This window comes from Monodon monoceros, unplaced genomic scaffold (assembly GCF_005190385.1).
Source record: "Monodon monoceros isolate NGI ecotype Baffin Bay Population unplaced genomic scaffold, NGI_Narwhal_1 Super_Scaffold_10, whole genome shotgun sequence".
Lineage (NCBI taxonomy): Eukaryota > Metazoa > Chordata > Mammalia > Artiodactyla > Monodontidae > Monodon > Monodon monoceros.
The window spans coordinates 5,146,237-5,174,071 of record NW_021703766.1 but is presented as its reverse complement, the minus strand read 5'-3'; the positions used below and the strand labels follow the sequence as shown (position 1 = coordinate 5,174,071).

The window sequence follows — 27,835 nt, the reverse complement described above, 5'->3', positions numbered from 1 at the left end:
AGCTGTGCCTGTCTCATCTTGTAATAATAATCATATTCTCAAAGAACACAGAGTCCTGGGTTGAATATTACATATATTAACTTCATTTAATCCACAAAACAACTCCATCGGATGAGTACCATTTTTTATCTAGGGGTGCATCCAGTCAGTCTAGCCTGAATCATGTGTCTGTTGGTTCTCTCAGCTTGGGAAGCAGATGTCTTCGGTCTCTCCCCTGCCAGACTATTTCCAAGAAGAGAACATTCCCATCTGGAAAGGCAGCACCATTAGGAGGCTGAAATACACACACAGGAGAGACAATTTAAAAACATAAATGAAATGAGGGAATGTTCATACAGAGTGAGCCAGACGCTATTGGATCTGTTCTCCATTTATTCCATCACTAAATATTTACTGAGCACCTACTGGGTGCCTGACTGTTGCGTTCTGTGTGATACAAGTGTGAGTCAGATATGCATCGCTTAGTCTTACGTGGTGTCTGAGTTATTCCATGAGTGGTATCCTGATGGCCTGGAAGAGGTAATGCAGCTTTCAAAAGTGACATTCGCCCTGGAGCAAAACAGTCATGGCAAGTGGAAATGACTCTCCAGTTCCACGTGGCAGGATTGTCAGGGAGAAGCTTTGTCACCCTTCTCCAGGCTGAGAGCCCAGACATCCAGAGGGGTCCCGCTTAGATTTCAATCCCAAGCGCGTTTAATTTCAGATTTGTGTGACCCTGATCAAGCTCCTTCATCAAGTTTTATTCTTCATAAAAGATCCAATTCCCCAGACTCATAAAATGACTCCTTCTAAGTCAGTGTTATTTTATAAATACTTCCATTGCTCGCATAAATCACAGGCAGCTGACTTCCCAGCCATAAAACAACAGCTTGCAACATCACTATGGTACCCAATATGTATTTACTTATCAAGTTGAAGAACACATGTTTGCAAAATCAGCAACATTACAGCTCCACCAGCAATTTGCCGACACTTTCTTCCCATTGAAGGCAGAGTCTCGAGTCTCGGATGTGCCGTATTTCCGCATCCTGTCTCATTTTTATCTTGCTACTGCAGTAATCACCAGCCCCCTCCTCCTGCCTCTGCAAACCTCCCTGAGCCCCTCATTGACCATGCCTGTGACTTCAGGCAGGTTATTTACCTAACAGGTGCAGTTCTGGGGGCATCGATCGTCTATCTATTCTTCACCACAACTCGGGTTGCTGGCCCTGCTGGTCCTTTGGGCTCCTGACGTGGCTCAGAGATGCCCCAGACAAGCTCTAGTGGGTCAGAGCAAAAGTGTTCTATAGCCAGTCTGCAGGGAGAGTTCTTGAAAATTAACTATTCCACGTGCAAAATGTAATCTGAAATGTCTAAGAGACATGACCTGTGCTGGAGTGGAGTGGGACAAAGGCATTGTGGCTCAGCCACTGACCACTGGATAGCCTGGTCGGTGGGCGAGTGATGTCACCCATTCAGGTGTCTGCCTGTTTTACAGGTAAGGAAACTGAGGCTGTGTGAACTTGCATGTATTGCCCAGATGACATGGCCAATAAACAGAGTGTCAGAGTCTCCATCTGTCTGGCCCCATTTATTGCCAGGATCACGTTCTCCAGATTCCATGCCGGGTCAATAGATTCAGAATGTCTGAGGGTGAGTTTCAGGCATTAGGAGTATTTTTAAATCTTCCCAGTTGATTCAGATGAGCAGCCAGTGTTGCAAGGCATAGTTCCACATGTTCCTTTAATTTCATACTGGTGCGTGACCCACATCTGGTGGGACCCATGTTGTCGAGCATAAGTATCTTATTAAAAAGAAGAAGGCAGCGTAGGATCCAGGAAATCAAGGCAGAGGCCAGGAAGATAGCAGCTCAAGAGCTGGGAGCCAGAAGAAGCTTGCGCAGGTCTCCCAGGGCAGAGAACCCAGAGCTTGGGAGGCGAGAGCCGGCACTGAGCAGGTCGCGTACCAGCGCGGACGCTGTTCAGACTTCTTGAGCTGTTACGTAATGCTTCCCGCCTAATAGGGATGAAACCATTGGGGAAGCAAGGAGTTTTATGAGCAGTAACCGCTGGAGCCCTAATGATGGAAACAAAGGGCTCTGCATTATGGCCTGATTGGCAGGATCTCTGACCGAGATTCCCGCTGCGCCCAGGGGGGTCTCGATGCCTCTTGTACATTTCCCAGGCCTCTCGCAGGTCTGGCTCCTGGCTCTTAACCAGGACAGGCTGCATGATTTGTGGAATGGAAATGGGGAGCCCCTTGTTCAACAATTATTAAGACTGTCAAGAGGGTGACAGGAGAGCATTAAAACAAGCACAGGGCCCTTCTGAACACAGCACCGCGGCCGACCACACAGGCCGCACACCCGTGAAGCCGGCCCTGCTCTTGAGCTTACCTGAGACACCGACCTGGCCATAGACTGCAGGTAGTAGTGGTGATCTGCACTTTCTGGATGAAGCACTTAATGAGTCTGCACGTGGCTTTGCAGCTCTCTGCTTCTCCCACAACAGTCAGGAAACCACGTGTCCCAGTGGCAAGGCTACAAGATGCCAGTGTCTAGGTCCCTACATCACAACTGGGAAAGGAACCCCTTGAAAGGGGGCCGCAATATGAGCTGAATCTGAGGGAGAAATTAACCCTATGCGTTAAGCCACTGACGCATGGATTGGTTTGTTATCTCAGTTTAGCCCAGCCTAATATAGGCTAAACTGAAATAACAAACCAATGATTTTAAATAGCAAAACTGCCTCGCCTTTGCCCTTAAAATGATGAGGGCAATAGACCTATCTTAAGACTTTACTTAGGAATTAATATTTAGTGGAAGTCAGGCATTAATTATTTACTTGTTTCTGCTTATACCTTCACCATTACCTCAAGCTGTAATAGAAGAAAGATGATAACAAATAAAAATATTCATCCTTTATTCATTCATTCATTTACCTTATTCATTTATTTATTCACTCGTGCATTCAACAAATGTTTGCGAAGCTCTTACTACTCTTATGAAGCTCATTATCCTGTTATTTTTGAAGATTTTCATGCTTTGAGTTATATAAAATTTAAGCAGGGGGGGCTTCCCTGGTGGCGCAGTGGTTGAGAGTCCGCCTGCAGTTACAGGGGACGCGGGTTCATGCCCCGGTCCGGGAAGATACCACATGTGAGCCATGGCCGCTGAGCCTGCGCGTCCGGAGCCTGTGCTCAGCAATGGAAGAGGCCACAACAGTGAGAGGCCCGCGTACCGCAAAAAAAAAAAAAAAATTTAAGCAGGAAAACTAAATGATGTTAGAATTAGCATGTTCTTCTTTTTAAAAAATTTCTTTTATTGAAGTAGATATACAATGTTGTGCTAATTTCTGCTGTACAGCAAAGCAATTCAGTTATACATATACGTACATTCTTTTCCATATTCTTTTCCATTGTGGTTTACCACAGGAGGTTGAATCTAGTTCCCTGTGCTATACAGTAGGATCTTGCTGTGTATCCATTCTATATATAATAGTTTACGTCTAATATTAGCATGTTCTTAAACATTATATACTCTGTATATTTGCATATTCTGTGGTACTAATATTTGAGCCACTGTGAGGGGAATAAATACAGAAGAGATAGTATCTCTGTGCTCAGTGAACTTCACATCTACAAGAGAGAGTTCCAAAAGAGAGGCAAATTGTTTCAATTATTTGGGTATGGGATTTTAAAAGTGCCATTACTTTTAGAGACCCAGGTATAAATAACTCGAAGATGGTGTTTCTCAGCCTTGGCACTTTTGACATTTGGGGCTGCGTAATTCGTTGTGGTGGGCCTGTTCTATGCATTGTGGGGTGTTTAGCAGTATCCCTGGCCTCGACCCACTAGGTTCCAACATCACATACCTGCCCTGGTTGTGACGACCCCAAAATGTCTCCAGACATTCCCCAGTGTCCCCTGAGGGATAAAATCACCCTCAATTGAAAACCACTGCTCTAAGGAGAACTAGAATTGCTTTTTAAATATCTCTTAAATTGGTTAAGCAAACAAACAAAAAATACACCACAATTTCCTTTTGGTTTATTTTTCTTCAGTTTTATGGAAAAAATATTTTCACATTCGAGAATTTCAGCTACTTTGTACTAATCCAGTACTGGGGATAGAGATTCCACTTAAAAATGCTTTTTTGAAGTATTTTAGGCAAGATCAGTTAATTGAGCAGTGTTTCCTGGATCCTTTTTAAAGAGCTGCACAGAAAGGAATTATAGATAAAAAGATTAAATAGAATTTTGAATAGGTTTTGAGAAAAACATTACCTCAAAATGCTGGATGAAACAAAGAAATTAGGGCAATAAAGTGAATCCTGACAGGAGGGACCCCAGTTTTACCATGTGTTACCTTCTATCTCAAAAACAGTTATTTTTCCTAACATCTGGCCCGCTGCAGCTCAAACAACAGCTCACCAGAGAAGTAGGGCAAAGGCACTGTGGAGATTGAACATTTAGCAGGTGCCACGGAAGAATTGAAATAATGATAAGGTGGTTCTGTCGCCACCATCTCTTTATCGCTATAAAAATAAACAACCTTTGAAAACAGATGGGGGACAGCCATTGCTCAACTTGTCATAACTTATTACATATTTGACTGTCAATTTGTGTTTAAAAAACCAACTAGCTCCCGGGAGGGAGAGCAAATTTGAGAGGAGAAGTCGATCACATTTCAAATCAAGCCTGTGGTAATTGCAGCTACACAGAGGCACTCCTGGCTGCTATTAAAGGAGGTGGGCAACTATCTCAAAATTGAAGGTGTTCTCACTTTTAAGAACAGAGTTGTCTTCTTATTTGAAGGTACTTACTCATCTCAAACCTGCGTTGAAAGTATATACTTTGTGCCAGCTTGATTCAGTGCTTTAATAGAGAATATCCATTAGGCAACCAACCACGCTCAGCGGTCAGCATATTGCAGTGATTTATGGTGATGTCATTGGTAGCCCCAAAACCCCAACATTTAGGAAATGGGTTGCATTCTCTTCTCATCAGTTTTTTGCCTGTACCTGTCCCTTTTTAGTTTGGTCCATCCCTTAAATATGGTGTGCTATTTGGCTAGTTAAAATGGCAACTTCCACACTAATTTTTTTTTGCGGTACGCGGGCCTCTCACTGTTGTGGCCTCTCCCGTTGCGGAGCACAGGCTCCAGATGCGCAGGCTCAGCGGCCATGGCTCACGGGCCCAGCCGCTCTGTGGCATGTGGGATCTTCCCGGACCGGGGCACGAACCCGTGTCCCCTGCATCGGCAGGCGGACTCTCAACCACTGCACCATCAGGGAAGCCCCCCACACTGTTTTTTAAATTATACAGTATTTTCTAGCTTCTATGTGAAGGTTAATCCACTTACACTCCTTTACCTGTTATCTATTGCTGTATAATGATACACACCAAAACTTAGTGCCTTAAAACAACAGCCATTTAGTTGTTCATTATTTTGCAAGTTGGGATGGGTTCAGTGGGGCAGTTCTCTTGCTGGTCCTGCCTGAGGTTGGGCATGTGGCTGCTGTCACGTAGAAGCTCAACTGGAGCTGAATGTTCCAAGATGGCCTCAACTTCCATGTCTGATGGGTATTTAGGGGTGTCAGCCAGGGAGCATCAGTTTCCAGACATGTGGCCTCTCCAGCAGGAGAGCCCAGATATCTTTAGATGGCGGCTGCTTTCCAGGAGGACAAGCTCTTGTGAACAAGTACTTCCAAACCTCTGTTTGTATGTTTCCACGTGTCCCATTGGCCAGAGAATGTCAGACGGCTAAACACACAGTCCAGGTGGAAGGGACAATACAAAGTTATGATTTGCTGGAGGCTACTAATAGGACAGTCTTACCACCTGATAGAAAGATTATCTCTGGATTCAAGATGATTTAGGTGAGTGGAAATCAGTTTGAATATTTGAAAATACCTACCAATTGTGACTAGATGTTTCTATACTTGTCTAAATTAGTGCCCTCTAGCTCTAGGGTAAAGCAGCAAAATTTACTTTCTAGAGTAAAACTATTTAATAAAATGTGTTTATTTTCTTCAATCTTTACTTTCTCCTTTTTCAGAGAACATTAGTTGTGACCACATGAAATAGCAAACTCAGAATGATGATGGCTTAAACAAGATGGGCTTTCACCTTTCTTTCATTTATTTCTCGTTCATGTAAACAAAGCCAAAGGGAGGAATTCCAAGCTTTCCTCGAAGCTCCATGGTCATAAGAGACTCAGGGACTCATATTTTTTCTGTCTTTCTGCTCTACCTTTCTATCATGTGGCTTTTATTTGAAGGGCCACCTCATGGTCCACAATGGCTGCTGAAGCTATAATAGTCATTACATCTGTATCCCAGGCATCAGGAAGTGAGGAGAGAGGGTGTTACAAAAGCACACACATTCTGGATGAGGTCCCTTTAAGGAACCTTCCCAGGAGTCTCACACACTTTACTTCTAATTATATCTCATTGTCTAAACCTTAGTCGGTGGCCACAGTAGCTGGCAGAGAAGCTGGGACATCTAGCATCACACCTAGTCAGCAATGTGGCCAGCTAAAATCAGAGTGATGTTACTAAGGAAGCAAGGAAGAATGGATGCTGGGTAGCAACTCACAGTCTGAACCGCAGTCTCTTCAGTAAAGCAGGGTTCAAATCCTGGCTCATGGGGTGACTATATGGCCTTTTCAGTCTTTGTTTCCTCACCCGTACAAAGGGTTTAACAATATGACATACCTCCTGGAGTTACTGTAGGATCAAATAAGTTAGCACATGACACATGCATCACATGTTTGTATTGTTGTGTCTCTACTGCCTCCCACTTGGCTGGGGCTGGGGCCACATAGGGGAACTTCCCTGTTCCAAAAGGGAGGTGGAAGGAAGAAGGGTGAACTCTATAGTGGATATGCCATTTTCTTACACTGTAATCTATCACCAGAGATTATAGTAACAATATTTCGTTACTGTCTTTGGGGGAAAGAATTGCCTCTACCTACAGTCAAGATCAAAGGTTGAAAACTGGTGAGCCTGGGACTAAGCCTGCCATGATCTGTTTTATTTGGCTTTCTTTGTCCCACTCAGTGATCTTCTGTATTTTACATTTGAACTAGTGTCCAGCATGTAAATATTTTGACAGTTTATATGAAAATCCAAATTCCCACCTTGTCTTGAAAAATCAAAAGGTCTGGCTTCTCCAGACTTGTATTTCAGAAATGCAGCACTTACCCTGAACTAAAAGGTAGCTGCCTCTTTGGCAGACATATACCCTCTAGTTAGCCACCACCTCTCCCAACTGTATCAAAATCACTTTACTCATGTAAGTGACCGTGTGGGCACTGGGTGGACATTTGAGCTTCTCACTCCTGCCCCAGCTCCCATGACCCCACTCTGGGAATGGGGCCAGAGAGCCGCACCCTCAGGGCCAACGTGTCTGGGCTACTGTCAAAAGAGAGGCCAAAGGTCATTGGCATCTTCATCAAAACTCACATTATCAAGAACTTTTTAGGTCTAACACACAGCCTGACCACCGAATGAAAAGTGCGAGAGAGTCTTTGTGCTGGTAAATGACAAGCCCTAGATAATTGGGGAACAGAGGGTCAGGCCCCCCAAAGGAGAAATGGTGACAAAGCTGAATCTCCCAGCTTGGCCTTGGCCTTGGATCTAACCTGCTTTCCCCCTTCTCTCCCCACCAAAGTCAGAGTCAGAGCACCTCTTCTCTCTCCTCCGGAGTATCGGGCAGGGCTTTAAGAGTCTCCTCACCCACAGCAGACAGCCCACCTCCTTCCCCCACCCCACCTGCTAGCATAGTGTTTTGGAGATAAGCAGAGAAAGTTAAAGCGAATTATGAGGAGCAGCTTCTGATTGGACCCCCCCTCAAATGAAGATAAAGCAGGTCTGAAATGCTAATGTAGGTCAATGGGGAAATAAGACATTATTTACGATTCATTCCGTGGGTGCCTTTTCAGGAATGCATGCACTGCGGAGTGCAGGCTGCCTCTGGATACCTATCAGATTGGTTTGGTATCTTCTGTCAACTAATCTTTGACAGTTTCCGTATTAATTCCTGTGTACACGGAAACATTGACAAGATCAGAGGAAGATGAGTCATGCATGCATGTGCTCAACAGAAGTTTCTAGACTTATCTAAGGGAAGAGAGGGATTGTTTCCTTATGAGATTTTAATTAATCTCTGCTTCTATAGATCCTGGGTGTGAGTCCCAGAACTAGTATGAGTTGCAGTCCATGTGGTTGGGTCCCATGAGACATTTGGCCCATCACCATCATCATGGCAATGAGGTCCGTCCGCCAGAAGTGAGTTGCAAATTGCAGCAGTCAATAAAAATATCAATAAAACTTACAAAAAAATTAAAAATTTAAAAAATTTTTTTAATAAAAAACAGTAAATAAAACTTATATCTCACACTTACATTTATCGCTGCCTAGGCACTGGACTTTATATTTCTTAATTTATACATTCTCATTGGAGACATTATCACCTCCAAGAGGGAAAAAATTGGTGCTTGGGGGGACATTAAAAACATGAGATATTACAGTGGTTTGTGGTCCTCAAAGGGCCATCACAGATATCTATGGCAGGGGATGACAGGTAGGAAAAAAATATCTAAAAAGACTCTTGGTGTCTTATTAGATATTAGTGATCATGAAAAAATAAAGGTTGAGAAACACTGCATTATTTCATTCAACGCCACAATAGCCGGTTAAGGGAGATGCTCTTTTGTAAGTGAGGAAGTTGAGGCTCCATGAAGTAAAGGAATTTGCCCGAGGATATCCAGATGGTTCCTGGTGTGGCAGGATTTGAGAGTAGACAGCCCACATCCTCAGCAGTGCCTCTAACACTGGTCTGCCTGCATTTGTTCACCCGGTTCTCCTCTCGCCGTTAACAACTGTTAGGGGAGAGCTGGGTTGTGTCCACGTGTGTGGTCAGAAAGCAGTCCCAGACTGGTTGACCAGTGGGGAGTTGCACGTCCCGGGCCACTGATGTCACAGTGGCAGCGATTTTCATGTTTGTACTCTGACAGTCGTGACCATGAGATATGTCTGTATATGGTAGCAGAACTTGGCCTATAGGGTGACACACTTACTCTGGTTTGCCCAGGTCTGTCCTGGAATGCCCTCAGCCCTGGGCACACTGGCTGGTTTGTCATCCCACATCTAGAACACTGATTGGGCGTTTGGAATCAGGATGCCCAGAACCCCTTCAACCTGAAGGACTCCAACAGAAATTTAGTTTCAAATCAGTGTCAGTCTGACTAGACATACTCCACGATACTTCTGTGTCCCTCCCACCCAGCTAAACAAGTCAAGGTGCCTAGAGTCTAAGGGCTTTCCTTCTGACACGGAAATAAACACGAAGGAGTGGGTTATGCTGTGCCGGATCTGTGGCCATGTTCTCTTTTAAAAGTAACCTCTGAGGCACATCCCTGAGACAGTTTAGTCACAGAGACAGACGTTTGGGTGGGGCTAGAATGCCCTACCTCCTCTCATGAGTTGGATGCTTTCTGATGACGTGACATTTTGTCACATCTAAGGAGCTCACTTAGTGATGCCTGCTATCTCTGATCATATCGGTTTTTATGTTTTGCATCCCCCTGGAAAGCATACAGTTGCTTCGACTGTGCTATCGAAGTGTATTCACTGCCAAATACAGACGTGAATGTCCGTGTTCATGTCTCAATATATTATTCACTTATAGGAATATCATTTTTTAAAAAAGGGGTCTGACACTTTTGATCATGTGAAGGAAATGTTTGGGGATGAAGACAAAGAAATGTCAAGAACAGTAGAATTTTGTCGACTGTGGCACAAAGCGAGCTGTCTTTTGGGGTCTCCCACTCTTGAGGCTGGCTGACCTTACCTGGAGATTGAAAACAGCCCCTGACCTTCACAGCTGCCCTCCACTTCTCAAGGGTGTGACTATGCCTGAAATCACAAGGAAGCGGAACTTCAAACACCGGCTTCAAGGCCATGACACCAGGCAGCACATGTCTTTAATCAGAGAAACACAGCCAAGAGGAAGGGGCTACTGGCCAAGACAAAACTCTCCTAATTGTTTATCAGCCTATCACATTGGCAGCCATGTCCTTCGACAAAAGAAAATGACGGCCTGACTTGAGGCTTTCAACTAGCAGCCTGTAATTCTTTTGCTTTGGAGGGACCACTGCTAGTTCACCCAGCTCTGGGAGTGACAGAGTGATTATCATTTATGTTGACACATGGGAGAATATTGTGATGGGGAAGAAGACAGAAGTGTACTACATGGAGGACCCACACGTGTGTCTATCGTATAATTATCATTTCTCTGCCATCAGGAAGCACACATAGGCACAAGATAAGCACAGATGAGAAGCCGCTGGGCTGATGGAAGTAAATGAGCCCTTCTCAGAGTCCAGCACGTGGGCGTGGGCAAGGTTAAGGCATAGGGGCCATCCGTAGGCCGTGGAACAACTGTCCTGGTGCCTACATGCTGAACATCAGCCCTGGACTTGGAATTGGTGTATGTCTGCTAAACCCACGTCCAACAAGGACCTCTAGGGGGGGAAAAGAGCTCAGAGGTAGTGGGGGAGCATGCCTGGTTATGAAAAATGTCCAGGCAGTGCTGTCCAATCTTCTCACTAATGAGTTATCCATGACTTCCGGTCACTGTGGAATAAGGCAAAGCTATGGTGAGTCGCAAGAATGCAATTCTACCCAAAGAACATTGACAGAGGACCTATTGAGTGATAGCTACCAAGCTTATAAATATGAATAGAACACAGTCTGTGTCCCCCAAGGGCAAAATTTAGGACCATGTGACCCATCACATAAAGAAGTTCTTAAAATGAAGAGGTTCCATCAACAGAGAAGTTTAGGAAATGCTACAGATGCTGTTTTCTCTTGGAGATTCACAATATGCATTTGCTTCTTAAGGATGCTAGGAAGTTCTCCAAGAGGGAAACCTGCTCAACTGTGCTTTCTGCATATTTCCCCAGTGTGTTTCTCTGATGAGCCCATGGAGCCAGGCAGGGTCCCTTGGAAACAATTTAGGGAATGGCGATTTAGGAGGCTTACCCCGCCATTGCAGAACCTGGAAGTATGAAAATCATGATCCAGCCCCCAGAGGAGGAGTAGAATGAGAACAGGGTGTCGGGCCCATCAGATATACCAGGACTCAGGATAGAGCCTTGATCCTAGAGGAGTACTAGAGTACCATATGGAGAAGCAGTGGCGGCTCCAGAATGTGTGTGTGAGTGTCTGTGTGTGTGTGTGTGTGTGTGTGTGCATGTACGCTTGCATGCATGCACACGCATGTGTATGTGTTATCATAGATTTGTGATCTCCACAGTAGAAACCCAAATCTATAAACTAAGACTGTGGACAAGGCGGGAGGGAGAGGGTAAGGCAGGGCAACTCTGAGATGATGGGCACCGGGGCTTCTGCCATAGCGGGTGCCGGTTTCTATGGACAACTTACTTCTGAGCTCCTTCGTCTGAGGTCGTTGCCTGCACCGCCATGATAGGCTCAGAACTCAGGACAGGACGGTGATAAAAGGCATCCTCCTCAGAACTCTAACGTACCAGGTACGGCACCAAGTTAGTTAATGTATTGTCCCATCAAGTCCTTACAGTGACCATAGGGAAAAGCGTTACTAATGTCCTAACGTTATGAGGGGGCATATGGGGAAACTGAGGTTCAAGGAGGGTTGATTAACTTGCTCAAGTTCACACAGTTAGTTAAGACCTGAACCTAGATGTTACCCCAAGGTCGTTTCCTTCAATGCTGCAAACCTATTTAGATGACTTCAGCAATGCTCATTGTCTACAGAAGTGGGCCTCAGAAGTAAATCCAGGTGTGTATTCACGGCAGGGTAAAGACAAAGGCAGGGCTTAAGACCAAGTTCACTTGCTCCCTAACAATTCATTAAAATAAAAAACATCTTCTGTGTAACCTTGGGAGTATTCCAGGATAACTTTTTATCATCCCATATTATCAAATCTGTAAAAAATAATACCAAAAAAGACATTATCGATGAATGTCCTGGTGGAAGCTAAAAATTCATCACCCTGAGAGGTCTTTTTTTCCTTCCTATGAAGCCATGACAGTCACAAACCATGATGGCTTCATTTTTTTTATACATTCTTTTGCCTGTTTGTTTCTGACTTCAATTAAAGGCATATTAAATAGGGCACAGATTCCATCAGTCAAGCATTCATTAGACACTAACAAAGTGCAGGGCACCAGGTCACAGGTCCTTAGCTGAGGACTGTTTCCTGTGGCATCCGTGATATGGAGGCCTCCTTCCAGGTCTTTGCCCACACGGAGCTCACTTAGCATGGCCCGGGGTGAGATGTGGACCTGGAAGTCACCTTTCATTTCTGACAGAGACCCCCAAGTGGGCCTGTTTTCCTAGACCAGGAAGGCAAACGAGTGTACCCTTGACACTAACGGTGACAGACTGGCAGTGGCTGCCTGGACCACTGGGCAGAGAAAGAACCCTGATTGCACAGTGCAGCTCAGTGAGCGACAGCACAGGAACCAGATGGCTTGCTGACATCGTCCGAAGGCAGTGGGCTGCACGTGCCGAGGATCTTCTATTCCGACACTGTCCCTGAGGCCTGCCCTGGGACAGTTTCACAAAGAAACAAAGGAGGGCAAAGACACAACACAGAGTAGAAGATGTGTCTGGATGCATCTGGTTTAATGGCAACATTGGTGAAATTAAGTGAGAGTATTTCACAAATTGATGAGATGAACTGAGACTATTTAACAGATAGATCTTACTTTAGGACAGTCAGATCCGTTTGCCTGATCATTCGGACCTAATGGCTGATAATCTGATTCTGATTATGAGAAAAAATAAACCGGCTTTGATGGCTTGGGAAGCACTGTTATAAAAGGGAAAGGAATACCGGGATGGTGACTGAACTACATGAACTCTATGTTTCCTTTAAGCTTGAATATTTTCTGTATATGAGTATTCCTGCTGGGGACGATGGGTCTGCTGGTTCCATCTCTTACCCATTAGCTCACATGTTGTGGATTCAGAGGATTCAGAATCAGAAGATGGGGCCCTACATTCACAGAAGAGTAAACTACAGTGAAAAATTAGAGTTGGGCACGTCACCCCGAGCCAAATATGGTGGCTCTCAGTTGTCAAGACCAGCAGGTAAATGTGCCAGATTCCACTCTAGACGGTGCTTCTATTGGTGTTTACAATTATGATCCCTTTAAATTAAATTTTAATCACAAAATAATACATGCTCCTTGTAAAAATGATCAAACCATTACAGATCGGCCACCATCTTCCCTCGTCCCTGCATCACCATTAATCCCAGTGCCCTCTCTCCTTTCCCAGGTTTAACCACCAAAGCCAGTGTGAAGTTCACCCTTATAGACCATCTTCTATCCATTTATGGACATAAACTGTACCTGAAAAACATATGCATAAAGTTTGTGGAATTTTCTGTTTGCAAATAGGTTCATAAAAATGATGTTATACTATGGATAACATTTTCCAACTTGATATTTTTCAGTTTTGGAGAGCCTTCCATGTTAGAGCACATTAGCTGTACAACCTTTTCTAAGTGCTGCAGAATATTTCACAGTGTAGGGATAACATCATTTTAGCAATTCCTGTGTTGTTGGATGGTTAGGTTCTTTCCAAATGTTTCTCAGATCCTCCGTAAACATCCCCGCCAAAACCCCTTGTCGACACGTGCAAGTGTTTCTTGAGGGTAAATGCCAAGAGAGTGAATGCATTTTTTTTTTGTACTAGTTGCTATCCAGTTGTCTTCCAAAGCACCTAATGCCAGTCGCCCTTCGTATCAGCTGTGTGTGAGCGAGACCTGTATCCGACACCCTTCTCAACCTTGTTATAACCAAATAGTCCCTGTCACTCTCGTCTTTATACCCTCTTCGTCTCTAAAGTGTCAGCATTGCGGCTGCGCACAGAGCATGCTCAAGTAACATCCACGCCCATTCCCTGTAACCGGAATTAACTGCAGTACCTTTCTCTTTGAGGCGCCCCTCCTTCCCCTCGGTTACACCTCCTCACCCACCTGCACCGGCGACCTTTCCTGAGCCCGTGGTTAGATGAGGCTGTTCTCATCCGTATTCACATCACCCTCTCTCAATGCGCTGTGAATGCTTTATTATTTTCAAACGCTCTCTCTCCTGCTTAGCGCCGACCTGCCGGACCCCAGGGAATGTGACTTTTTGGCACCTCTTTTTCCCGGACACCCAGCCCAGGGCCCCCCCACGTGGTAGGCATTCAATAAGAGATTTTAAAATGAAGGCCATTGTCACAGAGCCACATCCACAATGAAATGAAAGCCCGTGGAAATAAACAGCATATCAGGAGAAGGAAAAATTAAGCTGTCAATCTGCTGAACAGGAAAGATTTCTTTATTTCAGGTCTTTTAACGTGATGGAGGAGCGAGGGAGGGCGGAAGGAAAGCTAAAACCTAACGGAGCCAGGGAAGGGTTTTGCTTTTTTAATTTGAAAAGTGATTGACACATCACTCCACTGCCATTGCCCAGGTGCGGGGAGGGGCTTTGCCCATCGCTGTCCCCCAAGTGACCATCCCCTGCTCCTGCCCCCTCAGGGACCACGGTGATGCGGATGACAGCCTTTGACGCGGACGACCCGGCCACGGATAATGCCCTCCTGCGGTATAATATCCGTCAGCAGACGCCTGACAGGCCCTCTCCCAACATGTTCTACATCGATCCTGAGAAAGGAGACATTGTCACCGTCGTGTCACCTGCACTGCTGGACCGGGAGGTGAGCTGCAAAGCACACAACTTCTTTTTCATGAGAATTGAACATGGCTTTCACATGAGGGAAGATGTGCGGCTTCCGTCAGCGGCACTTTATGTAGCAGCGGAAATGAGATATTTACACATGGTTGGATCGGGGAAAATCTGTCAAGGGTGATGGGCTGTTACGTGACCCCAGAAAACACACACTGGAAAAGCCATGTCCTTTGCGGTTATTTGCATTCATTCAACTCGATGCCTGTTTCCTCACTGACCACTCTTTTTTTTTTTTTTAATTTTTATTGGAGTATAGTTGATTTAGTTTCAGGTGCACAGCAAAGTGAATCAGTCATACATGTACATGTATCCACTCTTTTTCAGATTCCTTTCCCATATAGGTCATTGCAGAGTACTGAGTAGAGTTCCCTGTGCTGTACAGCAGGTCCTTATTAGTTATCTATTTTATATATAGTGGTGTGTATGTGTCACTCCCAATCTCCCAATGTATCCCTCCCCCCTGCCCTTACCCCCTGGGAACCATACATCACCGACCACTTACTCTTGAGGCCCCAGCGACTGTGGGCTCTGCCTGCCTCGCCTGTCTGCCAGGAGGGCGGGGGAGGGAGGGGGGAAGGAAGGGGGAGGGAAGTGACTGTCCCAGATCACTGACACTCTCCTCCTTGTCAGAGTCAGGTAGCTTTGACTTACTTCTTTCTCAAACCCTCTGCTGCCTGCGCCAGTGTTTCCGCCCGAGCCTTTCTCTCCCCTCAGTCTCTGCTCTTGTCCTGCAAGGCCGTCTCTATGGAACCTCACCCATCTTCCAGGTCACGTGTCACAGACAGGTGCCCCGTGGACCTCAGTCAGCCCACGTGCCTGCTCTTTGGTTAGGCCCAGGGTGTTTTAAAGTTTCACGTTAGTCGCCATATCCAAATATTTTGATTTCATATTTTTTTTAATTCCAATTTCCAGCCTTTCTGAAAATCAGAAATTCTGGAAATCGGGGCCCCAGTGTGGACATGTGGACAATGGGTCGGACCACTTGTGACAGTCAGGTGGAGCTGGTAGCAGCTGTCGCACTTAGGGGGGCATATGTTCCTGGCCCACTTACATCCCCCTACATTTGCCTGCTGGCCCTGGCCTATTTCCCAAGTTCCAGGGCCACCCTGTCATCCCCCACAGGCTACCTTCCATAGGAGAACCTCTTGGCCCTTCACACAGCATGTCAACCCACTTGAGGATTCTCTGCCTCCATCACCCCCCCAGATCTGCCCCCATCCTGGGATCCCTTGTTCCCAGCAGGGCATCGTTCCATGGACGTGCCCCCTGGCAGTCACCCTTGACCTTCTGCAAGCACCATCTGCCGCAGGACGAGCGCTGGGTTTCCTTCACAGTCCTGTGCATTTTCCCCCCTGTGTCTTTGATTGAAAAACTCCCTGGGTGAGAAATGCCTTTTCCCCTCCTTTCTGTTTTCCTCGCTGTAGCTCTTCACAAGCTTCTGGGTTAGATGCGCCCCATCTAGGAAACGGTGCCCCACCGCTGAGTCTTCCACAGCCTTCTTCCTCCTCCACTCTGACTGCTCTGAGCTGCAGCCCTCACATGGCATTTGTCACATGCTCCTTTACACTGTCATCTGTCTCTTTAAAGAATATCCGCTTCCGTCAGACTTCCCTGGCGGTCCAGCGGTTAAGACTTTGCCTTCCAATGCAGGGGGTGCAGGTTCGAACCCTGGTCACGGAACTAAGATCCCACCTGCCGCGTGCCCCGCCCCCCGCAAAAAAAAAAAAACCCACAAGAATATCCCCTTCCTCTTGGTCTAGACCTGATGCAGTAACCGCTAGTCACATGTGGTTATTTAAATTTTAATTGACATCCTTGAAATTAAAATGTAAAAATCAATTTCTTGGTCAGACCAGCCACATCTCAACTGCTCAGGAGCCCTGTGTGGCTAGTGGCCACCGTACTGGCCAAGACAGAGACTGTTACCACCATCACAGAAAGTGCTAGTGGGCACCGCTGGCCTAGACAGTAAATTTCTTGAAAACAGATGTGACCATCGGCATGTCTGTTTGCCCACTACCTACCACAATTTCAGCACTCCTAATTATAGGTTTCTTGGCATATTGGCAAGAATGAATTGGAGATGACACTAAGATTTTACATGTGAAAAGTGGGAAACAGTAGCTGGAAATGGGGAATTATTGGAAAGAGAGGAAGAGATTGAAATTTGCATTGAAACTCTGATTGTCACTTGGAAAATGTAATCGTTTCTCGTTAAAAATAGGAAGCAGAAAAAAGAACATTTTAAGTCCATTTCCTCCATTTTGTTTCTCATTCTCTTTCCAAACCTCCCTATTTTTATGACTGCCTGACTGACATATTATCTTCTTCAGAGGCAAGTAAGAACTTTCCATTTCTCCCTTTATTCCCCTCCCAGCACGCATGTGCGAGAACGCACACACGCACACACACCAGCTTTCCCATAACCTCTGATTCTCCTGAAGGCACTTGCAAATTCTTCCTACAAGAGAAAGGAGATTTCTCCATCTCAGCTTCTCTTTTTACTGGTAGAAAATGCATTGTAAGTCTCTATTTATAAACCAAAATGATAATATAGTAGATCATTCCATTTTTAAGGTTTATTTGGGGGACAAATGTATCTCAAGTTCATGTTCTTGTCATTTGGGTTTTTGTTAAGTAGCAATAAGTATATTACTATGGGAGTTGAATTAATAAGCCTTTTCAGCTACAATACATGAACAGCTCCAAAAAGGAGAAAAAGATCAACGCAATTTAACCAAAATTGGAAAATCAATGAAAATGAATGAAAAGTGATATGTTTCTGTGAGGGTTTCCAGAGTTCAGTGTTGACCCAGGCAACATGGCTACAATCTGAAGGAAAGAAACGTCCCTGAATTCAGGCAAGCCTTGTCTGTTTACTAGTGCTGTGCTAAGATTCTCTTGGGCAAGTTTGCTGAAAGGGTAAAACGTGACTTCAAGTTACTTATCTTTAAAGGGCCAGAACTTGCGCGTCAGACTTCCCATGAGTATGTTCCAGTTTGCAGTGTTTTCATCTCACTGTACCTTTCCCAGGGTTCATGTCCATATGACAAGTTCCCGCAGCGGGATTATGGAATTGTTTGTTACTATTTCTGGAGACCTTCTGAGAAGGCATCCTGTGTTAGGTGTGGTTTCAGAAGTCTACTTCTGGATCATCTGGGCAGAACACTTAAAACAGATTTATGCACCATTCGTTTTTAAGAAAATATTCCATTGGGACCCCTACCAACTTTGATATGATTTAAACCATTGTTAAGGGTGGTTACCATGTATTCACTGACAGTAACTCAAATGGCGTGTTTGCGCATTGAATGGGTGTTAACAAATAGGATGGGACTCCTCCTAGAGCCAGGGGGCCCCTGAGATTTCGCAAATGGTTTGCTCCTGTCTGGCCCCCGCCTTGTGGGAGTGGAGGTTCCGGAAGTTCAAGCGTTGACCTGAGCTCGATTGATGTAAAGTTTTCACTTTGATTTTCCATCTAGTACGTTCCCAAAGAGGACCCCGACAGGACCCCAAGAGGGAGCTGACAGAAGACCTCAGGGAGGTGGGAAGGCACTGTTTCTTTTGAACCTGCCCGTCCACCTTCCCTGCCTGTTACACAGTCACTCTGTACTAAAGCTTGTCATGGAGGACAGGCAAGGACACCAGTCAGTGCTGTTTAACGCTGCCATTTTGGTCGCTGCCCTTTCTTCTTCCCAGGACGTCCTGAGCGGGGCCAGGGGAGACAGGTGCCTTCACTGCGCTGCCCCTCCCCACGCTCTGAGGAGGAGAGGACTGTATCAGTGTGTCCTCCCTGCATGGTCCCAGTCCTTAGCTCAGGAACATCTTTGCTGCAAGGTGAAGGGAAGGAAGGATGTCGGGGAGAGAGAGAGGCAGGCAGCGCGAAACGTATGGCCCCTCTATGTGCTCAGGCTGCTATCTGGCCAGGTGACCTCCTTTCATTGCCCAGGGTGTCGTTGCGGCCTCTGGACCCGATTGCAGTGCAGAGTCGGGAGCGAGACCGCCCATCTCTCACCCACCCTGGGCAATGGGAACATGCTAGAAGGCAGCTCATCCACTTCATCTTCTGAGGACCCATAACTGACCCCCTCCTCTCCCTCCTAACTACGATTAGCCTCTGCCTTGGCTCCAATTCTGTGGGCCACCAGCCTTGCCCAGCAGATGCTGTCTGTCCAGTGGGCATCTCCCTGAGATGTTCCGCCTCCACTGAGCTGTGACCTTGGGGAGAACACCAGGCCAGGTGGAAAATGATATGGTCGGTGGAAGGGACAGTGGGTCAGTCCCTGCTTTCCAGTCTGTCCAAGGTTAACTACATTGTGGCTTCCCCCAAAGCGGGTGCATTTGCAGGTGCCGTGATTCAGGAGTCCTCTGGGGCAGCACAGTTGGCTGCGGGCCTCCTTTGGATAGTGGACCACCTGGGAATGTGTAGCCTGGAAAAGGGGGGCTCAGAGGGAACAGGAGGGCTGTCTTCCTGTTTAAGGAGGGCTGGTCTTTGGAAAGAGAGAGTGGATTTGTTCTGCTTATTCCCCTAGAGGGGAAGAGTGGAATCAACTAGGACACTGGTTCTCAAACTTTGCTGAGGAGCTTTAGAAACCTCAGTGCTGCAAACAAAGCTGGATCCGTAAAATCAGTCTCGGGGGGTGGGGGGGGGGGGGGGGGTAGAACACAGGCATCAGTAGTTGAAAGAAGAACCCAGGTGATTCAAATGTGCTGTGAATTGCACGGTCTTCCTGCCTCTGGAGAGCATGTTTCAGTGTTCCTACTGACTTAGGAGGTGGGATCTGGGGAAAGAATCCTGGCCCCATCATTTATCTGGCTTTTGACCTAGGTGAGTGTATTCGTCTCCTAGGACTGCTGTTATGAAGTACCACAGCTGGGTGGCTTAAAACAACAGAATTTTATTCTCTCACAGCTCTGAAGGTCAGAAGTCTGAAATCAAGGTGTCAGGGGGGCCAGGCTCCTTCGGAAGGTTCTAGGGGAGAATCCTTCCTTGCCTCTTCTAGCTTCTGGTAGTTGTCAGCAGTTCTTGGCGTTGCTTGTCTTGTAGACACATCACTCCAGTCTCCAGCTCCATCTTCACATGTCCTTCTTCTGGAGTAGTGTATCTTCACGTTTTCTTCCCTCTGTGCATGCCTGTGTCTTCCTATAAGACACCAGTCATACTGGATTAGGACCCGCCCTAAAGACCTCATCGTTGCTCGATTACATCTGCAAAGACCCTGTTTCCAAATAAGGTCACATACACAGGTACTTGGGGTTAGGACTTCAACATATCTTTTGCGGGGACACACTTCAATCCATAGCAGTGAGTTATTGGACCTCTCTGTGCCTTGGTTTTCACCTATATAATGGGAATAGCAGCACCTACCTCAAGTGGGTTGTTGGTGAGGATCAGATGTGTCAAAATATGTAAAGCACATTGTCTATTCTAAATAAACACAAGCTATCATCATTATCATTATTGATTTAGTAGTAAATTTTAAGAGTGGTTAGTCAGCTCCCTGCTGTAGGATATAGTCAAACACAGACTGCCCCTTGTAGGACATAACAGAAGGGATTCAGTTAACTAGTAAAGGTTATATCTTTAATGTCTTTTCCAACTTTGAGACTATAGTTCTTAAAGAAAACATTTATTGAATGCCTTGGGTGTGCGATTTGTTCTGTAGGATGCCACCTGTGAGTGCCAGTTTCCCACCTGGCCAGCTGTGTAACATTGGGCAAATCATTTACCTTCCCTGAGCCCATTTCCTCATCAGTAATCACTGGTAATGACATCTGCACTACCAACTGTATCGCCTTTTCGAGATGTGCACGACCCCCTCTCCTTCTGCAGATAGCAAAGCGTTGTGCAGTCGTTACCATTTGTCACACTTCCTATGACTGCTGATAACTCGGGCTCCAGTTCCCATCGGATGCTGCTGAGAGCTTTACGTACTGTTTCTACTACCCACATGTCACAGACATAAGAAGAGCCTCCCCAGATGGTGCAGGGTATGTTCACTTTATTCTGTGAGTCATGACTCTTCATTTTTGCCAGTGCTGGGCTGGGTTTTACTGCAGTTCCTTGGATTCACAGCTGAGTCGTGAGAGCAGCTGCAGTGACCATGTATTGCCCTTGCCTTATCATAAGTTTGATGTTAATAGACATCAAGTTTGACTTGGAAACTTGGTGTATTTTCCCTTACGAGCTCTTCTGTTCACTTTTTCTGAAACCATTCCAGAACATACCCTTTCTAAAGAAAGAGATCTTGGATCTCTGTCCCATCTCTGTATTTCCATTGCCAAACATAGTGCCAGGTAAATAAGACACTCGGCAAAGATTTGTTGGATGGATGGATGGATGGATGGATGGATGGATGGATGAAGGGCTGGATGGAGGGGTGGATGGATAAAGAGATGGATGGAGGGGGAGGGATGGAAGAAGGGATGGACAGAGGGATGGGTGGATGGAGGGATAGATGGATGAACAGATAGATGGAGGGACGGATAAAGACATGAATGGAGGGATGGATGGCTTATGTTCCTTCAGTTTGTATCTATGAGTACATAGTTAACAGACTGTCTCAGAACTTACTGCAAGATCCACATCCTAGCATGGGTATATAAACAAAAGAAATGATTTTATTTTAGTTGAGAGCTTACTCTTGCCCTTGTGTAATCACCCAGCAATCTAATTTATTCACCTTATACGTACCCTGTGTGAGGAACTGCACTAGGCTCTAAGAATACCTTGGTGAATTGGGTGGTCACAAGGATCTGGGCCTCTTGCTTAAATGGGGAAATATTTGGACAAAATAAGGACCATATCCTACTAAACGAAATCGGGTTCATTGGGGGCACTGTTTTATTCTTTTGTATAACCATACTCAGCCCCTCATTCTGATAGCTCTGTCTATGTTTTTAAACTATGTCTGGCTGCACTACAAAGTAAAATCAGATAGAGGTCCCTAACATTTGATAAATGGTTTATTTAGTCGATCATCTTGGCTGCTAGACTGAAATTCATCAGCTGAAATCTGCCAGCTTTTCTGAACATAGCCAGAGCAATTTGCAACTAATCAAAGTAGCTAATGGTCAGTTTGGGGGGTTTGTTTTCTTTTTCTTGCTTGCTTTTTTCTTGCAAATGCAAACAGTCTCCAAATGAGGCCCTTAAAATGCAGTGTTAACATTTCCATTGTAAAAGTATCATTAGTCTTTTTAAGGAGTTTGAGCTGAGCACTTTTCTTTGTTTGAATTCTCCTTTATCTTTTTTTTTTAACATCTTTATTGGAGTATAATTGTTTTACAATGTTGTGGTGCGAATCATACTAGGCATCGTGGCCTCTGCCAATATTGCTAGGATCACAGGCAACATATTTAAACTGTCAGGAAAGAATGTTTTTAAGGGTGTATTAAGGTAAATCTTGTCAAAACTTCCCCACTTGAAATGATAAGCATTCTCATTGCTTCAAGCCACATGGCCATGGCAGTGGCTTTCCTTGTCAGGTACATGTGCTGCTTACCTTTCCTTTCATCGGTTCCAGCAGGCAGCTTAATAGATATAGTGTGGTGTGTGTTTCTGTGTTTTTAAGACAGCCATGGGAAATGAAATTTTTTTTGACCTTTGCAAAGAACAGCTGTAGAAATGACTGTTGAAATTCAATGAACAGCATCTCTATTTATGGACCTCAAAAGTAGGAACCAAGATTAAATTCCTTTAGGTATTTGCTCCCCTGTGTCTTATAAACTGTTTTGCAGACTTCTTTTACTCCATGGAAGACTCCTTGGGTTCTGATTCTTGTTTTCTGTCTCCTTGAGCTCTGGATTTCTGCGATGGGGAAGGATGGAAAACTCCATTCTTACCTCTTCTTGGTGTTCGATTATCTAATACACGGGGTAGTGTATGTTGTACTTCCACTGGACATCTACGGTGTGAACAATTACAGCATCGATTTTTTCACCCAGGCATTAAGTCAGGGCCATAACCCTCGTAGGACCACCATACCCATTTTCCACAGGGGCAGCCAAGTTCCCGAGGGCTGACGTGACCTTCCTGATTCACGTGCTGGAAATCCATGTGAGAATTGGACTTGACCCCCAAACTTCTGCTTTGTCTACTCCCCGCAGGCTGCTGAGAGAAAAGCACAGACCATATTGAGGGGAAAATCTGGATGCCTAAAGGACAACCTTATAGTTTATAAAACTTCTTCAGGGATTTCTTTGTTCTTTGCTCTGAGCCTCTTCACACGTTTGAAAAGTTTTACTCGGTTTCCCTCAGTTCTCCAATTAGAAAGGCCGTGGGGTGTAATGGCTCAGAACACGGGCCTGGGAATTTTAGAGCCCTGAGGAGGAATCCTGGCTCTGTATCTTGTTAGCTGTGTGACCTTGGACAAGTCACTTCACCTCTCTGAGCTTCAGTTTCTTCACCTCTAAAATGGTGCTTATAACATGACCTATAGGGTAGACAGAATATGCCCCTCAAGACGTCCTCATCCTAATCCCCAGAGCCTGTGGGTATGTTAGGTTACAGGGCAAAAGGAACTTCACAGATGTGATTAAGTTAAGAATACTGAGATGCAGAGATTATCCTGGGTTTTCTATTTGGACCTGATATAATCACAAGTGTCCCTATAGGGGGGGAAGTAGGAAGGTCAGAGTCAGAGAGAGAGATTTAAAGATGCTGTGCTACTGGCTTTGAAGATAGAGGAAGGGGTCACCATCCAAGAGATGTAGGCAGCTTCCAGAAACCGGAATAGACAAGGAAACAAGTTCAGAGAACTTCCAGAAGGAACGCAGCCCTGCCAACACCTTGATGTTACCCGGTGAGACCTACTTTGGATTTCTGATCTCCAGAACTATAAGATAATAAACCCATTTTGTCTTCAAGTCACTAAGTTATGCAAGATGTTACAGCAGCCATAGGAAACTGATACAACCTGCTTTGCATGGTTTGGAAGAGCGAAGGTGATGACATGTGAAGTACATCAGCTTTGGCACGTAGAAAGCTCTCGACCAATAGTAGCCATTGTTACCAGTAATAAAATAATGATGAGACTTGAGGGTGACACAGATGTGTTCTGTCCAGGGGTGAAGTCCGCTTGGCCAGACCGTTATCAGGCCTATCAGTTAATAGCTCGGGGCCTGTCTGGAAGGTTGAGTGTCTGCCATCCAACCCAAGCAGCCCGCTTGAGTCAGTGCAAGGAAATACCAGTGTTGCCTGCAGGAGGTGGCTTCCATTAGCTCTCACTAAGGGCACAGGAGAGCCTGTTGCTTCTGCTTTAGTTCTGTGCCTTACAGAGTCTGCACCGGAGTGTGGATTTTGCATCCTCTGGAGAGCTGTAATCACAGGTGCCGGACATATGTTGATGAGACCAGGCACATCCTCATTAATTAGGCAAAGAGTAGAAGGTGAGGGCTTTCTTCATTCAGGCAAATGCTACAGTGTTGGGGTGCTAGGAGTCCATGAACAATGCCCTTCCTTCTTTTTCCTCCCAAATTAGAACCCCCCAAGGAACAAGACACAGGACAACTGGAGACCAAGCCGTAGGCTCAGTTACCAATGAAGCTGATCGACAGGGAGAGCCATGAGTCTGTGGCCAAGGAAACTTGCTGATACTTTATGCTTGAATTAGAGACTTGGCCCCCCTGAGTCACAGGCAGAGTGGGACAACCAGAGGCTACACCCACCTGCGTGGAGCCCACCCGAGGAATCCTCTCCCAGGCAGAGAGGCAAAGCCTGGGGCAGAGAGAGATGGCGGGGAGGAAGAAAGAGAGACACAGAGGGAGAGCCAGCTGGGGAGATGCCACTCTCACAGCCCAGTATCTCCATCCACTTCCCTGGGGTGGAGTGAGGGCAGGAGGATGCAGCAGGACAGCCTTGGCCCATAAGCTACCTTCGTGCAAGATAGGAAGAAGGACCTGTTCCTCTGAATGGACGCAGGGCACAGGGGAAGGGCCCAGAGTGCCCACCAGCTCAAGTCGTTCCACAGAGAAACCAGAGGATGGAAAGATGGAGCATGGCCCTTGGTTCTTCTCTTCTGAGGGCTCTCTGGGCGGGAGGATTTTAGAGGGGTTTCCTGAACCCAGCACAGAGCAGATTTCCTGTTAAAGAGACAGAAAAGGGCGGACACCATCAAAAAGGTACCGAATGTCCCCACAGGCAGAGGGGGCAGTGAAGGCTTTGCTGGCCACTTCTTTTTCTGTGCGGGGTAGAAAATGGAGCGGGACGTTTATGACCTGGACTCAGCGTTTTCCGCTCTGGCAAGATGGGAGCCAGCCCTGGAGCTGGGTCCACCCTGAGTAACTGGCTGGTGTGGCTTCGGGCCAGATATAACAGCTTCATCCTGTCCACCAGACACCCAGCCAGAGCTCAGCATGACAGCAGCTGGTGTTAGAGCAGATAACGAGATTACCTGGCCTCCCAGGGTGACCAGCGCAGCCGCTTCAAAGAATGTCCTTCTTAAATAACATTTGTTTATAGTGGTTTTTGAAAAATAGGGAATATATTCATACAAGCCAGCAGTTAGTATCCTGCCGAATAAGTCCCATGGTGACATGTGAATGTAGTTATTATAAAGAAAAATCAGCCTCAAATAAAGCATCAAAATTTCCAACTTTAAAATCTCCCTTCTCTGTAAAAAATCCCTGTAATTTTTCCTAGAGGCAGGGCCCTAATCTGAGGTCTGTGGATAGAATCTAGGGGGGTGCATGAACGTGAATGAGAAAAATACTTCATATTTATTTTCATTAACTACTAGCTACAATTTGTATCTTTTTCCTTTGGGAGCGTAGGTAAACCAGTACAGCGCTGGCTGTTTCGGCAACTCTTGATAACCAAAGTCACAGATATTTTCATATCCCATCACAGTGGATGGAGATATATCCAAAATATTTCCCCTGCAATTTTTCTTTACTTCTTTGAAATTAATGTAATAATTAGATTTAACACTCAATCTTGTTACTGATGAGCTGATAAAGAAGCACATGTACCATCAAGTTATTTTCCTTATATTTTGATAACTGTGTTTATATATAATTGTCTTCCTTTGTTATCCTATGCATTTATTTTATGTGTTTAAAAACATATTCTGAGAAGGTGTCCACAAGCTTCATCAGGCCCCTAAAGGTGTCCATGGCACAAAATGTCTAAGACTCCAGCTTGGAGGAACTGAGTGGAAGCTACATCTCCCTTGTTTAACGCTCCCTCTTCCCTCTGGGAGAGCCCACGTGTGTTGGGTTCATTCTCCTGCCCTCCATCTCACTAAACAGAGACATTCTTGATGGCCACTCTGTGCCTTCCTTGTGACTGGCTGTCACAGAGCCCAAGCATAATGGGTCCCTAGGGATGCTTTGTTAAGTGACCTATCAGTGATTCTCTGAATTGATAGAAAAGGAAACTTATCAGATTGTAAATTTTAAACCTTGGGCTTGTGTGGCCCCCAAATGAATCCATTGATTCAGTCCAACAGTTGGTTCTAGGGAAGGAATAACATCCTGGATGTTAGTTTGGCGTGGTACTTTGCTTGGTTGGCAGAGCTTGTAGCCAAGGAGAGAGGTAGCCGTGGTCTACACAGTTAAAAGTGAAATATAGCTCTAAGTTCACATGCCCACTCTGAAGGCTATCAGTGGCTTTCTGGAGTGCTGTGTTGGGAAGGATTCTGAGTCACATGTAGTTTCTCCAGTAGTTGATTAGTAATGTCTTCCCTGAGAGAGGAAGGTAGGAGTGGAGACGCTCTTGCCATGTCATTTGTCATCTGTGACATGGACGGATAGAAGAGGAAAACATGGGGTTATTGAATCTTTGATCGAGGTGGTCAGTGTTTATTGAGTTCATCTCCTCTCCAGCAAACTCTCCAGCATACTGGCATGACAGAAATATATAAGTCATAGATACAGACTTTGAGATGCTCGGCCAAATTCGTGTCTCAAATACAACGAGAGTTATGATACAGTACCTACATGCTTACTGCTACAACACAGGGCCATGCCAAGAGCAAGGAAGAAGGAATTCTATGACGGCTTGAAGAAGATGAGAGCTATCCTGCTGGCCACATTAGCCACTAAAATCTTTCACCTCCCCCAGTATTCAAATTTTGATCATCCAAACAACATCTTCCAGACTACTGCCTTCTACATTCAGAAGCAGCACAATGATTCTCTGTCTGAGCATGGGTGCCGAGAGGATCTGACAACAACAGTGCCTCCAGAAAAGAGAAATACTACTTCAGCGAAATGATAGTATCTAGAAAAATGCCATCTGTACCAGGGACCTGCTTGGCTGTTGGCCCTACTTGGTTCTAGATAACAGGTCAAAGGAAAACCTTTAGCCACCCGTAAGTGCTCGCCAGCCTTCCATTTATCAACCTTATGGGTTTGTCTGTAATGGAGGGGAGCCAGGATGTAGAGACATGGGGGGGGGGAAGGGAAAGAAGAAAGGAGAGGGTGAGCATCGTCACCCAACTGTGGCACCATCTCTGTCTTCGCCTCTTACTCTCATGCAAGGAGGAGAAAACATGATTCCCTGATCCCAACCTCTGACCTTAGACTTGAACTTAGTTGTCCCTGTCTCTGGGGAAATTTAAGTCAAATACATTTGAAGCCAATGGTATTTTCAAAGCAGTCTTCATTAGAGAGACTAAGTCCTTTAAAGGGGTTTAGAAGCAGTATTAACTAGTTCATACTCTTAATCCCATTCTTAACAGTAGAATAATGATATTTGGTTGCTTCTTTGGAAGGGAATTAGAGAACAAAAAAAAAAAAAAAGTTTTTCCAAAGACAACTGGAATGCTTAACTGAGCTAGACTGTTGGTATCTAAAGCCACCCTGCCTGTTGGCATAGCTCTCTGAATTGCCTAATCCTGTTTAATGGTGCATGCTCAAACATCCTTGTTTTTAAATAAAAATTGACCAAGAGTCTTATCACTTAATTTAAAAATAACTTTTGCTTAGTAAATGTAGAGTCTTCTGAATCAGAGCAATAATTTCCTTCTAGTGTCCCTGGTTCAACAACTTACTCACTGGGGCTCTGAAGGGGAGAGTGAGGAGATGGAATGGAAAATTGGGGATAAACCGTGCATCCCCCGCCCC

The 27,835-nt window shown here is 45.5% G+C and overlaps 1 protein-coding gene across 1 annotated transcript in view; it reads left to right on the top strand.

Annotated features, from left to right (window-relative positions):
• CDH13 (cadherin 13) overlaps positions 1-27,835 on the top strand; it is a 1,013,556-nt gene that overhangs the window by 762,809 nt on the left and 222,912 nt on the right. The window contains exon 7 of the mRNA XM_029206203.1: positions 14,560-14,738. Within this exon, the coding sequence (XP_029062036.1) occupies positions 14,560-14,738 (179 nt within the window). The remainder of the gene's footprint in view (positions 1-14,559; positions 14,739-27,835) is intronic.